The following is a 14,115-nucleotide window of genomic DNA, read 5'->3' on the forward strand; positions in this document are numbered from 1 at the left end:
TTGTAGGGAGTATTATCTGTGGCATAAGGGTGAGTTGTTGTACAGTTGTAGGGAGTATTATCTGAGTTGTAGGGAGTATTATCTGTTGCATAAGGGTGAGTTGTACAGTTGTAGGGAGTATTATCTGTTATATAAACATGAGTTGTTGTACAGTTGTAGGGAGTATTATCTGAGTTGTTGTACAGTTGTAGGGAGTATTATCTGTTATATAAACAGTTGTTGTACAGTTGTAGGGAGTATTATCTGTGGCATAAGGGTGAGTTGTTGTACAGTTGTAGGGAGTATTATCTGTTATATAAACATGAGTTGTTGTACAGTTGTAGGGAGTATTATCTGTTATATAAACATGAGTTGTTGTACAGTTGTAGGGAGTATTATCTGTTACATAAACATGAGTTGTTGTACAGTTGTAGGGAGTATTATCTGTTATATAAACATGAGTTGTTGTACAGTTGTAGGGAGTATTATCTGTTACATAAACATGAGTTGTTGTACAGTTGTAGGGAGTATTATCTGTTACATAAACATGAGTTGTTGTACAGTTGTAGGGAGTATTATCTGTTACATAAGGGTGAGTTGGCGCGTTCATGTTCACACACTAAATATTTGATGCAGGTAGTTAAAAAATAAATAAATAAATAAATTGCAGTAAAAAGTATCGCTTAAGATCATTTGAGTCATTCACCTGGAATTCTGAGGGCCTCATTTGGTCCCCAGGCCATAGTTTGGACATGTCTGAGCCAGAGGATTATATCTATTGTGTAAATCAAAAAAGTAAAAAAAAGTAAATCAAAAAGTAAAAATACTCTGGCAAAGTTATGTCAGTAAAAAAGACATTTTAAATGGAAGTCAATGGGACAAAAATGTGTGAGTATTTAGATTATAGTTTAATTAATGTGATCTTGGAAAAAAAACACAGAAATTAAAAATACATCACAAAATACACAGACTGACCAATCCATTTTTGGTGCTATTTGGTGCATTATCGCCAAAGTAACGCAAAAATAGAAAAGTTGAGATGTACAAAAATGTGCCCAGGGGTGTATGACGGTTAAATAACTTCCACAAATGCAGCTTATAAAAATAATCTTGCAGTAGAGTTGTGTAATCCATGAAGTGGGTGTTGTACGGTGTTTGTCCAGAAGGTGGCGCCTCAGCCTCGCGCGTCCGGGTGAGTGCAGACAGTGCCTCTCTGTGTGTGCGTCTCTCTGGGTACACCGTGTGCTGAGGCCGGATCAGGACGTTCGTGAGCCGAGCTGTGAGGACGGGCATCTGCAGCGCCCCCTCTGTCCATCTGCGAAGTCTGAGAGGACGCGGACATGTCAGGAATCACAACACGGCCACGCTTCAACGTCCCCGGTCATCAGAATGCTCAAAATTATATAAACGAGACAAAATGAAGCAGACATCATAATTTAAATGATTCGCTGATTTTAACAGATGCAAATATGAACAAAAAAATTACAGCAATTTTTTAATGCCCAAACATTAAATGAACAAACACCATTTTCTATTTTTTTTTTTCCCCCGTATCCAGTGCTATAATCAAGAAGTGCAATACCCACATATTAAGATGAACTTTTTCCCCCTTGGACTCCTACTAGGAACAAACCGTACATGTATGTCTAGGGCTAAACATAGAGCATAATCACATAAAAGAAAATAAACTTCCACGAGTGATTCTAAATGATTTTTACACTCATGAACTTAATTGAAACACAGATATATTTGGTATCTTTGGAAACCACAGACTCTGAACTCTTCATTTATATATATTTAAATGTGATTCAACTCATTTACAGGTGGGTTCGGTCAAGTGTAACGGAGGGAAACAGGCAGATTTTTGACATTCAAATGTCTCTTATTCAGAAACTAGAGGAACTATTGAAATAAGTAAAGTATCAGAATGTAGGAAAGAGTTACACTCCAACAGGGTCAAGTTAAACCTGTGATATTCTTTCAAGTTGTTGACATAAAATAAAAAAACTCATGTCGGTAACGGAGGGAATGAAATATGCAGCACTTTTTGGGCAATAAATCCAAACAGTGATAACTCTTGGTTCTCACTTACATATCCTTAACAAACTGGTTTGAATATTTGCTTCATATAGTTTTCTACCATATGGAACAAGATTAGGTTGAAAAACCTCTTACTTTTTGACTAATGAGATTTTTTATTAAGAAAGGTCATGGTAACGGAGGGAAAAGTAACGGAGGGAAAATTGTGCAAACAAGTAGAAGGTGCAGGATTTTACATCATTTATCATCTTTTTTCTTCTGAATACTTTAATATTACTTCAAAATGAAAGGAAACTATTTCTATAAAATATGTCAGTCCTTCCAAGCTAATTTTTATCATTTTAAATACTTTTTTTTTTTTTTTTATCCTGTCCCTTCATCAACAGTTCAAAGATGGAATAACACAAGATATGATGAAATACATCCATTTATTTACATGATTTTCAGGTCTTTGAAATTTGGGAAATAATTTTTGTTCCATGTTTCATACATGGTCTGTTTAAAACGTATGGAACTTTAGAACCAAAAAATGGTACAGAAAAAAGGTCAACAGTTTCATAAACTAGAGTACATATGTATCTGTTCAATACATTTTTATATCAGATGAATTAACTTGAATTTTTGGCCTTGTTGTTTACTTCTGTTTGACTGGGCTCAGGTTTATAACAGCTCACTGAAAATGAGAGTTTACCTGGTCAGGTGCAAAATTTAAAACAAAAACTACATTCATCTGATATATGCATGTTCTGAGTATTATATTCACAAAAAAAAATACCAACATAAATAAAGTGACTGTACATGAGTGAAATGACTGTCAAATAAAGAGCTGCACTAAACCTGCACATGTACAATCTGCACACGTTTGATCGCTGAAAAGCTAAAACATGAACTATCTCCTACACGATGTACGATTACCATCATTAGCACATCTTCTGTCACAAAAAGAACACACAAAATCCACAGAGTCGTGTCCTTTAGTCCGACAGAAGCTGATCGCATCAGCGGCACAAGGAGAGAGCTGTTTTTATCAGCGCTAACAGTTTATGTAACGTCTTAAGTTCCGTTTCTGTAAAACGTAAACAAATGTGATCAAAGATGAATGATCTGATCAAACGGGCTGATGTGGCTCTACAGTGGTTCTGGTTTATATGTTGTAAAGTTGAGTTTATTTCTGCAGAAGATTTTAATGAAGAATCTGTTGGGTTTGAGCTGCGCAGTAGATTGTGGGAGATCTCAAAGCTCCTCACCGCTGGTTAAACTTCCCGATGCTAAAGGAGCTCATGGTTTGTATTTTTCCAGCTTTATTAATTAAAATGAAGTTAATTCTTCTGGGATATGAGTGTCTCTGTTTCTCAGCGCGCATGTAAACACAGTATCCCGAATACTGACAGAACCGGGATACTGATGTGCACGTCACTTTTGCCTCCAGTCGCCTCCATTCCAGAATTTTGAATATTTTTGTTTACAATTTTTAAAGGTCTATTTTATTTATTCTTTATTTCAGACGCAAATATTATCTGGTCCATAGTTTAAAACAAAAAACGGTTACAAAAAACATACAAACTAGTCCATAAAGTTGATTAAAAAGTGTGAAAAAGTAAAACTGGATACAAAGAACACACACAAAGCGCCCAAATTAATCCATAAAGTTGATTAAAACATGTGGAGATTGTGCGCCCGGTGCGTCTCGGGGCAGAGGTGTAACGGCCCGAGCTTTATCACAACGATCCTCACTCTGACACACATTCTCGCTCTTGTTGCATAACGTTGTGTCAGCGTTTTTAAAGGTCACATGTTTCCAATTGCAGCAAGAACAGGTGAATCTGGTCAATCAGACGCCACAAATCTAGAAAAATATTTAATTAAGATTTTTTTTTTTACAAGTATTGAGGTTACAATACGATTTGATTAGAGATTTATGTTTTGAAAGTGGGTTTCTGTTAAGACTTTACATTTTAAAGACGTCCAGGGGAGAGAAAACTGGAATATGAACTGAAACTAGCACAAGAATCTCAACGAGTTTGTAGAAGTCTTAAAAGGACTAAAATTCTCATACTTCTTATGGGTCGTATATTTCGCAACATTGATTCTTGTGAACTTTAAGCTTTGTTAGAATGTTAAAGCTCATAAGAGTCAGTGTTGTGAAATATCGACCCATAAGAACTATGAGAATTTTAGTCCTTTTAAGACTTTGTTATAATGTTGTTCCCTCCTCAAAAACAGACCTGGAGTTGTGTTTTGTGTCATTCACACATGTTTGAGTAACTCTTTAGTATTTATTATATAAATGTGGTTTAGCATTTGATCAGAAGTGCAAGGAACAGGAAGTGTGATATTTACAGAAGGACAAAACTTCAAGTTAATTCATCTGATATAAAAATGTATTGAACAGATACATATGTACTCTAGTTTATGAAACTGTTGACCTTTTTTCTGTACCATTTTTGGTTCTAAAGTTCCATACGTTTTAAACAGACCATGTATGAAACATGGAACAAAATTATTCCCCAAATTTCAAAGACCTGAAAATCATGTAAATAAATGGATGTATTTCATCATATCTTGTGTTATTCCATCTTTGAACTGTTGATGAAGGGACATGATAAAAAAAAAAAAAAAAAAAAAGTATTTAAAATGATAAAAATTTGCTTGGAAGGACTGACATATTTTATAGAAATAGTTTCCTTTCATTTTGAAGTAATATTAAAGTATTCAGAAGAAAAAAGATTGACAAATGATGTAAAATCCTGCACCTTCTACTTGTTTGTACAATTTTCCCTCCGTTACTTTTCCCTCCGTTACCATGACCTTTCTTAATAAAAAATCTCATGAGTCAAAAAGTAAGAGGTTTTTCAACCTAATCTTGTACCATATGGTAGAAAACTATATGAAGCAAATATTCAAACCAGTTTGTTAAGGATATGTAAGTGAGAACCAAGAGTTATCACTGTTTGGATTTATTGACCAAAAAGTGCTGCATATTTCATTCCCTCCGTTACCGACATGAGTTTTTTTTTATTTTGTCAACAACTTGAAAGAATATCACAGGTTTAACTTGACCCTGTTGGAGTGTAACTCTTTCCTACATTCTGATACTTTACTTATTTCAATAGTTCCTCTAGTTTCTGAATAAGAGACATTTGAATGTCAAAAATCTGCCCCTGTTTCCCTCCGGTACCACTTGACCGGACCCGTATACCTATCTATGGCCTTATTTTGGCATTTTAGTGCGTATTTGTTAAAAATCTGACTTTTGAGTCAAAAACCGAGTCTGTACCGGCCTCTTTAGGAGTAAAACACAATGGAGCACTTCCTGTATTACCACATGACATCAAGTTTAGTTTGGGTGTTTTCGGCTTCAGAGAAGAACTCAGCCTAAATCTACAGGGTTTGTGCGTTAAAACATGTGTGAATGAAACAAAACACAACTCCTGGTAGGTCTTTAATGACAAAACAACGTTATAAAATACATGAAAACAGCCTGAGATTTGCCCTGGCGTCTTTTGCGATTTGCGAGTTACGTTTTTCTATTTGACTGTGTTTATAATGTCACGACTTAAGCTTAAACTCATACAGGTTTTAACGTCAGGATTTCCAAGAATGTTTTTAGAGAATGCTTTGAGGACGTTGTTGCCCTGGAGGGATCAGCTTCAAGTTTTCTGAGTTTCAATGAGCCATCGGAGGATTGTGTAACTGAATTTTAAAGTATACAAACGGATCTAATTCCAGCTCTGCTCTGGGATACTCGAGGCCGCGGCGCGCAAAAATAAAACAAAACCTACAAATATGGAAAGAAACGAACACGATTAGTATTTATTTATGATTTATTTACTTTGGAATTTCGAGTGAAGCGGCTAATTTTAAGTGCGTGATAAGTAAAAGTACAATTTATGGTAACCGCAGCAGACAGAGGGGAGTTGTATGAAGTTATCAGCGACCACAGAAACGAGCGCGTCCTGGACATGCCGTTTATCTCTGAACTATACAAATTAATCTTTTCTCTGCACCACGCTGTTCTCCCGATAAGCTCCTGAGTTTTCTTTGTAAGTTGTGAGGTTTTTGTGCGTTTTTATCTGTAAAACAATGTAGAACAAGATGTAGACTGTGTGGATCTCGTTCTTTGCGGACTCTCGTTTGGCACAGAACTGTAAAAAAAAAAAAAAAAAAAAGAAGAGTTCTGTTTTAGAGGGGCACTTTGGCTGTGGCAGTGAGCAATAGTTTTCAAGTGAACAGCTCCTTTTACCTTTAGTTCAGGACAGATCGGCAATTCCAGGGCTGAAATTATCCAAATCATTCTAGTGAAGCTGTACGGAGTTTAGAGCACATCCTGTATTACTATATGACATCACAAGGTGGTACAGAGTGTTTGAGAGGAAGAACTCAGCCTAAATACACATGTGTGAATGAAACAAAACACACGTTTTTGATGAGGAAAACAGTTCGTACTACAAAGCACCCAAATTAGTCCATAAAGTTTGTGAAAAAGTGTGGAGTTTCTGTGCCCAGTGCGTCTCAGAGCAGACGTGTAACGGCCTGGGCTCTTCTGAGGGTTGGTCAAAGTCTTCATGGTGGAGTTTTCAGACACTTCCAGGCACTGCATAAATGTGTATATTACAGGTGGGGATGGGAGCGTCCACAAACAGGGCGACCAGACGTCCCTGTTTACTCTAGACCAGGGGTGTCAAACTCATTTTGGTCCGGGGGCCGTATCCAACCTATTTTGATCCTAAAGGGGCCGGATCAGAAAACTCATGTCATATAAACCCCAAAAATAACAATAAGAGAAACACAAATCTATTACAGAAATCTTTTTTAATTGATGAACTCTTTCTTTTACAAAATATTATAATATTATGAACAACCTGAAACTTTAAGAAAAATGCAATTTCAACACAATGTTTTAACATGAACTTGTCTGTAAACAGGAATAAGTCAATTTTTGTTGTAAAATCCTGCACTCGGCTCCACTTTTCTCATGTTGGACATTTTTCTGATGAGGGTGTCACGGTCAACAGTCAAAACGATCGTCCTTTAAGAGCGTTTGGAAAGAGACAAGTCTTCATTTGTGCTGCTCTGGTGGGAGGGGCCACGTACAGAGACGCTGGAGACGCTGCTGTGATAAACACCACAGAAAATTAACAAGATTTTAATAGAAAATATAATTAAAATATTCTAGTAGAAAATCAGCCGAGGGCCACATTAAAGGTCTTGGAGGGCCGGATCTGGCCCCCGGGCCTTATGTTTGACACCTGTGCTCTAGACAGTCCCAGTTTTGAGTCTGTGTCCCGTGTCCCAGCAGATTTATACAAAACCAGTGATTTGTCCCAGTTTTATACAAGAAATGTCCCAGGTGTCCCTATTTTTGACCAATTTGATCCCTGCCAACAGTAAAAAGAGGCAGAAATTGTCATTTGTTTAGGTAAAATACTCGTCACTCATCACTGTACCAGCAGCTGATGATCTGATCTGTATAACAAATACAGAGAAATATCCTTCTGGATTTCCACGCAACTAAAATACAGAAAAGCTGCTTAAAAATGAGAAAAACACAAAGAAAATGTGACTATACTAACTCACATTAGTGCCGAGTGCAGAACAGTTTTTCACTTGTTACACAATCTTATTTTTTCTAACCACCACAAACCAGGGATGTCCCAGTTTTTTGATTTTGAAAATCTGGTCATCAGACACAAACGGACCAGATATTTTTGGCACGTCTCTATTGACTGGGAGCCTGTTTACATGAGAATTCTTGTGGGTAAAAATGACAAAATATTTTATCAGAAGTGCCTTTCGTTTAGACGGTGATAGTGTTTTGGGGTTTAAACACACAAAAATCTGAAACCAGCCTCCAGAGTGGAAAAGTTGAATAAGCTCCGCCGTAGTGTTTCTGTCCACACTGCCCAAGACACAAAACTCTGGTCAGATGTGCTCAGGTCGCGTACGGGTTTATGTCTCATACATACTAGAGCCCGACCGATATGGATTTTGCTGTGGCCGATATGAAACCGATATAATGGGAGTTGGAGCTGCCGATATATTTAGTGATGTAAAAATTCACTGTAAATCTTGATTTGTTTAAAAAACTTAGGTTTGGCTCTGATGGATTTTAAATTGGGTTTATTTAGGCAACATTTATTGTTATTCTGCCTCTTTACATCATATTTACAGACAGTAGGTTGGCTTAATGGCATTTTTGCATCACATTCTAGACACTAGTGATGGGATTCCAGTTCTTTTTAGAGAACCGGCTCTTTTGACTCGGCTCACTAAAAGCTGCTGGTTCTTTTGGCTCCCAAGTGGCTCTTCAGATTGTTTTGTTGCAAGCAGGACTAAAGCACGTCTAAAGCAGGACTGAACCAGGTCTAAACCAGGACTGAAAAAGGACTAAACCGGGACTTATTTATTTTATGCTAAACTACAGCCAAATATGCTCGTTTTTTGTTTTTTTTTATCCTACGTACACGCAAATTTCTCAAAGTTTCGTTTTCAGCCGTTGCCGCTGTCAAACCACGAGTCTGCACGCGGCGTGAAGAGAAAAAAGTGAGAGAAAGAGAAAACACGGCTCCCAATAAGGATCAGGCTCCCGTTGTTCGCTTCAAAGAGTCGGTTCTAAGAGTCATTTCGTTCGCGACCGACCCATAACTAGTAAATAAACTACTGCTATTAGACTTTAGCCGTAAATGCTGCGCGCCGCGGTAATTAATTATATGCGCAAATGTCATAATTCACACGTCTATTCACAGCTCATTTACATATCAGTGCAGGTCCAGTAACAAATATACGGCCAATATAATCACTTTAGAACAGACCAATAGAAAACAGTCTGTTTATGTGCGAGAGCTACAGCAGCTAACCCATAACAAATGACAAAAACTAGCTTCAGAGTCGACATATTTCCAACACTCACCGCTCACACAGGCTCCTCCCACATCACAAATCTGCACTAATAAATGTCCTTTTAATTCAGACTCAAACCGATTGTCCGTAAAAAGAAAATAATCTCAGTGTTTGGATCTGTGTCTGCAGGTGTAAACAAACACACGTGAGTGACGCGACTCTGTGGTGTGTTCAGGGACAGTACGGACACACACACAGACAAATGACTCCGTAGATAAATACTGATGTGGAGCCACATATTAGGACATTTATCTGTCTGTAAATTGGATTAAATGAACAGAATGTAGAGAGTCTAAGATTTATAACGAGGTATAACATGCCCACGTGAAATATCGGCCCCTATCAGCAAGCATATCGGCCCATAGCCAATATGCCTCCAGGTGCCCATATCGGCCGATAATATCGGCCAACCGATATATCGGTCGGGCTCTAATACATACAGTACACAGAAACAAACATGTCAGATCATTTCCATGCATCGGCTCTTCAAATAATAAACTTACAGGAGGCTCCCAACAAATGTAGAGAATCTGCAGAGACACTATTAGTGAAGAGAGAAGATCTGCAATCACCTCTGTCCAATTCTGGATGCACCAGGTCGTCGCAGTCGAGTCAGACGACTTTGTGGAAGGAGTAGCTGATGAAAATGTGTGGCGATGAAATTTTATTAATCAATCGTCGGGAGAATTAACGATCGATTTTCGATTAATCATTAACGTTTTTATATAATAAGTATCATCATTATTATTACTGTTACTAATCTACGTAAATAACCTCAACTTTACGACACATAAACCATAACGACTCTAGAGCCACATCAGCCCGTTTGACATTATAATAATGTGTTTAATGCACTTGTACTTGTACATGTGCAGGTTTAGTGCAGCTGTTTTTGTTGCAGTAACCTGGATACTGCGTAAACATGCTCCATGACAAAACCGGGATACAGAAGTGCATGTAAACACACTCACTGGGGGGTACAGCGTCTCCATGGAGATGTGCCAGAGCCCAAACGTGGGACTGAGGAAGCAACTCCAGTGTTTGTGTCAGACGCAGCTTCATATCTACGCACAGAAACCTACATTCGGTTTGTCGATTAGAAATAAACGTAATCAGCGAAATTCTTAACGATCAATTATCGATTAGTCGACTAATCATGCCCATCCCTAGCGTGAAAATGTCCGTATGTCCAAAGACGCCCTTGTTGCTTTAAGTACAAACATACACAGTCGAATTCCACACACTTTTCCTCCTGAAATCGCTCGTCTAAACGCAGAATAAAAAGTGAAGACGCGACGCCACTTTTGCGTCTTCTGTTCAGACGGTCGTCATATAAACGTAGCCTCACTTCAAAAATAGTTTATTGTGTTTTACTCTATCAACCACCCAGCAGCCACAGCGTCTCTGTGTGTCTCTGATCCGTCTGAGAGTTCAGGACGTTCACTGGAACATCTTTCTCCGAGCACTTACAGACCATTAATTAATAAGGACTGTTCCTCCATATGTAATTATATTGTCTATTGTCTATTAAACGGGCGATCTCGTTCTGAGCACAAGAGCGTACACATTCTTACAGTTAATGCACCTTTTGAAACCACTTAGTACAACTCTGGAGTTTCTTTAAAAAGTCTTTATTACTGAGATATTTTGTAATTTAATCTATTACCAGAAATTACAAAATTATTAAGACCGCACAGTGTCTATAAACGGACATTCCTTTGGCTCCAGTTTACTTTTTATTGAACAAACGTCGCTCATTCTGTAACTGTTGCTGTTAGAATCCTTATTTTGGTCTTAAAATCTTTGTAGTTACTCGCTCGGCATGATCCTGGGGTTTTTATTTTGCCATTTTGTTCGAAAATCAAGATATGAACATTAACAACAGACAGAAAAGGTGCCTTCCTTCCCCTGAGGTCGCCCCTACCAGCGTTAGGGGCCAAATAATTTCCCTTGTGGATCAATAAAGTTTGACTAAGTCTAAGTTAGTAACAGGTTTGATTGACAGCGTTGCTTAACCCGCTCCCTGCTGAACCAGTTACCTTCAACAACCTCGCTCCTGATTGGCTCTTTGGTTGCTATGATATTCATGGTCAAAATTCCAAATATGGAACTTGGATCCAAATTTGCTCCTGTAACTGCAGCCTCAATGAGCTTCATTTGACTGGACAAACACTGTGGTGACGTCACACTGAGTCCATTTTTTTATAGTCTTTGCTCAGGATAATGGTTCTAGTTGCCTAAAGATTTTCAGGAATCGCAGATGGAGAATGACACAGACTTAAAGTCTCCAAAACTACAACATAAAATTACCAACAATCATGTTCATGGATAAAGGTCTGATATTACGCAAAACTGACTCTTGTGAGTTATAATGTTGTTACCTCAACAAAAAGTGGAGTTTACACGCTGAAGGCTTCCCAATATCCAGGACTCATTGGAGAGTTAGATTTCTCCCCCTTCCTTTAAAACCACAAGCTTTAAACAAGTCTTCATGAAAGTGTTTGAGATTATCCCTCTAATATATTATACAAATGATACATGTTGTATCTCTAGCACTTTTGTATTTTTTGCACTATATATTTTTATACTATGTATTTTTTTCTGTATTAGTTGTTGGGAATTGTACTATTTATATCTTTTAGTTTAAATTGCAATGTTCAGCTTTTAATTATTTTGTACTTTTTGAGTGACCAGGAGTCCACACACTCAAGGTTTTCCAACTTCCAGGAGTCAGTGGAGAGTTAGATTTCTTCCCCTTCCTTTAAAACCACAAACTGTAAACAAGTCTTCATGAAATTTTATAAGATTTGTCCTCTAAATAATTATACAGATATAGATATTGTATCTGTAGTACTTTTTGCACTATTTATTTTTATACTGTGTATTTTTCTCTGTATTAGTTGTTTGGAATTGTATTATTTATATGTAAATTGCAATGTTCAGCTTTTAATAATTTTAATAATTACTTTTTGAGTGTCTCAGCTTTTCCAGCTCTACACCTGGAGTCACGTTTATCTTCTTTCGCACATGTTTGAGTAACACTTTAGTCTGTCTACATCAGTCATGTCCAAACTATGGCCTGCGGGTCAAATGTGGCCCTCAGACAAATTTTTCTTGGCCCTCAGGCTTCTAAGTGAATTGGCCCAAATTACCTTGTATCTTTTTATTACAAGTTTTTTTTGAAAATCTACCTTGATAAAGCCAATATTTAATATTTAGTGTCGGTTTTATGGATCTTAGCGTGAATAAAGCCTGATGTTTCATTCTAACATATTAAACCTGCACATATATTAATTATTTACTGTACTGAGCTCCAGTCTACAGCCCTTGATCAGCCTTTGCTTTGTCTGTGTTTAGAAAATTGGCCCTTGATGAAAAAAGTTTGAACACTTCTGCTCTACATCTCCAAAGCTCAAAATGCCCTGTTCCACTTTGTGATGTCATGAAGCGGTAGTTTTCAAGCGAACAGCTCCTTTTACCGTTAGTTCAGTAGAGATCGGAAACTCCAGGGCTGAAATCATCCAAATAATTCTATTGGAGCTGTACTGAGTTTCAAAACACTGTAGAGCACGTCCTGTATATGACATCACAAGGTGGAACAGAGCGTTTTGTGTTTGAAAGAAGAACTCCGGGTGTGTTTTTGATGAGGAAACAGTTGCTGCACGTTTCCTGTTAATGCAAAGATCTGACAACTGCATCTAAAGCCTGAATTTCCAGTCAATAAAAATAACTTCAGTCTGTGCACAGCTCCTTTACTGTTTATTATTTTTATTTTTATCAACGTAAGAATTCCCGTTTGAAGGTTCAGGTTTAGCCGAGCTTCGGGTTTGAGCGTGCGTCTGTAATGTAGAGGAGATGTAACAGAACTAACCATGTGAGGATAATCTGTGTTCCAGCTGTTATTCCCCTGACCGACTCCGAACACAAGCTGCTGGCGCTCCACTTCGCCGTTGACCCTGGGAAAGACTGGGAGTGGGGGAGGGACGACAACGACAACGCCAAGCTCGCCAAGTGAGTCCTACAGTCACTCATACACGAGAAAGAGACGAGAGGTTTGAAAGATAAAGTGTAAATCTAAAGTGTACACTGCAAATTTCCCTGATCTGGCCAAGATTTTAAAATGTATATCAGGTTATTCATCTTTTTTTCACATTTATTGTCGACTTGCTGTATTTTTTGGACACTCACTGCGGAGTTTAAGTCGCAAAAATACATAATGAAGAAGAAAAAAACATATATAAGTATAAGGGAAATGTATTTTATAAAATCAGAGACCAGGAACCGACATTTCCTATTGAAAGTCAAGTTCTAGTAAAAACAAGACTGTTAACGTCACATATGAACAGTTCTTCAGATAAACTATAACATAAACAACAGAACAAGTTTACCAAACTCTCCATCTCACACCAAATCACTAAATTCATTCAATTCTTCATCCTCGGTGTCACTTCTGAGCAACTCCTCGACCTCCGGAGGTAAACAGAGCGACGCAAACTCTTCTGTGTCGCTGTCGTCAGACTCAGCATCAGTTCCAGTTAGAATTATTCTGGTCTTTCTGAATCTCGACAGGATGGTTTCGGTGTCACTGAAGTCCAGGTTTTGTCGATTCATCCAATGAGTTTCAGGAAAGCTGCATGCAACCCTAAAACTCAAATGTCCTGGCTGTAGTTGACCTTTTTCACAACTGCAAATGTGCCCCACTGTAGAACTTCACTTATGTTAATGTTTTTCTGTGTCAAAATGTGTGTGTAAATGTGTGTCGCATTTTCCAGCAGCTTCATAAATCTGCCCCATCACCAAATCTTCAACCAACAAACTCCACAAAGGATAAACATTCTAACATGAAGAATTTATCCACAACTATCAAGAGAAGAAAGACCAAAACTTAAAGGAAACAATGACAACTCATTAGTCACACACTGAAAAAAAATAACGTTATGATCGTGAATAAAACAGAAGGAACTTGTTCACTCAGACTGATTCTACAATTAAAATAAAAAAATGTATTTAATATTTGCATAGACAGAGAGATTTGTGCAGTTTAAATGTTAGACATGTGATCTGTGAACATCTGTGGCTTTCCAACTGCACAAATCTATCTGGCTATGCCAATATCCACATCATGAAATCAATTTTTAATTATAATTCTAGACTCAGTCTGAGTTAACAAGTTACTTATTATAGAATTACTTATTA

General features: G+C 37.6%; 1 protein-coding gene across 3 annotated transcripts in view; it reads left to right on the plus strand.

Moving 5' to 3' along the window:
• Nucleotides 1-14,115, plus strand: part of otud7a (OTU deubiquitinase 7A) — a 108,614-nt gene that overhangs the window by 71,428 nt on the left and 23,071 nt on the right. For all 3 annotated transcript variants that reach the window (XM_055155466.1, XM_055155467.1, XM_055155465.1), the window contains exon 11: nucleotides 12,816-12,930. In XM_055155466.1, coding sequence (XP_055011441.1) covers nucleotides 12,816-12,930 — 115 coding nt within the window. The remainder of the gene's footprint in view (nucleotides 1-12,815; nucleotides 12,931-14,115) is intronic.

This window comes from Boleophthalmus pectinirostris, unplaced genomic scaffold (assembly GCF_026225935.1).
Source record: "Boleophthalmus pectinirostris isolate CB_2022bp ecotype Guang Dong unplaced genomic scaffold, ASM2622593v1 HiC_scaffold_2, whole genome shotgun sequence".
Lineage (NCBI taxonomy): Eukaryota > Metazoa > Chordata > Actinopteri > Gobiiformes > Gobiidae > Boleophthalmus > Boleophthalmus pectinirostris.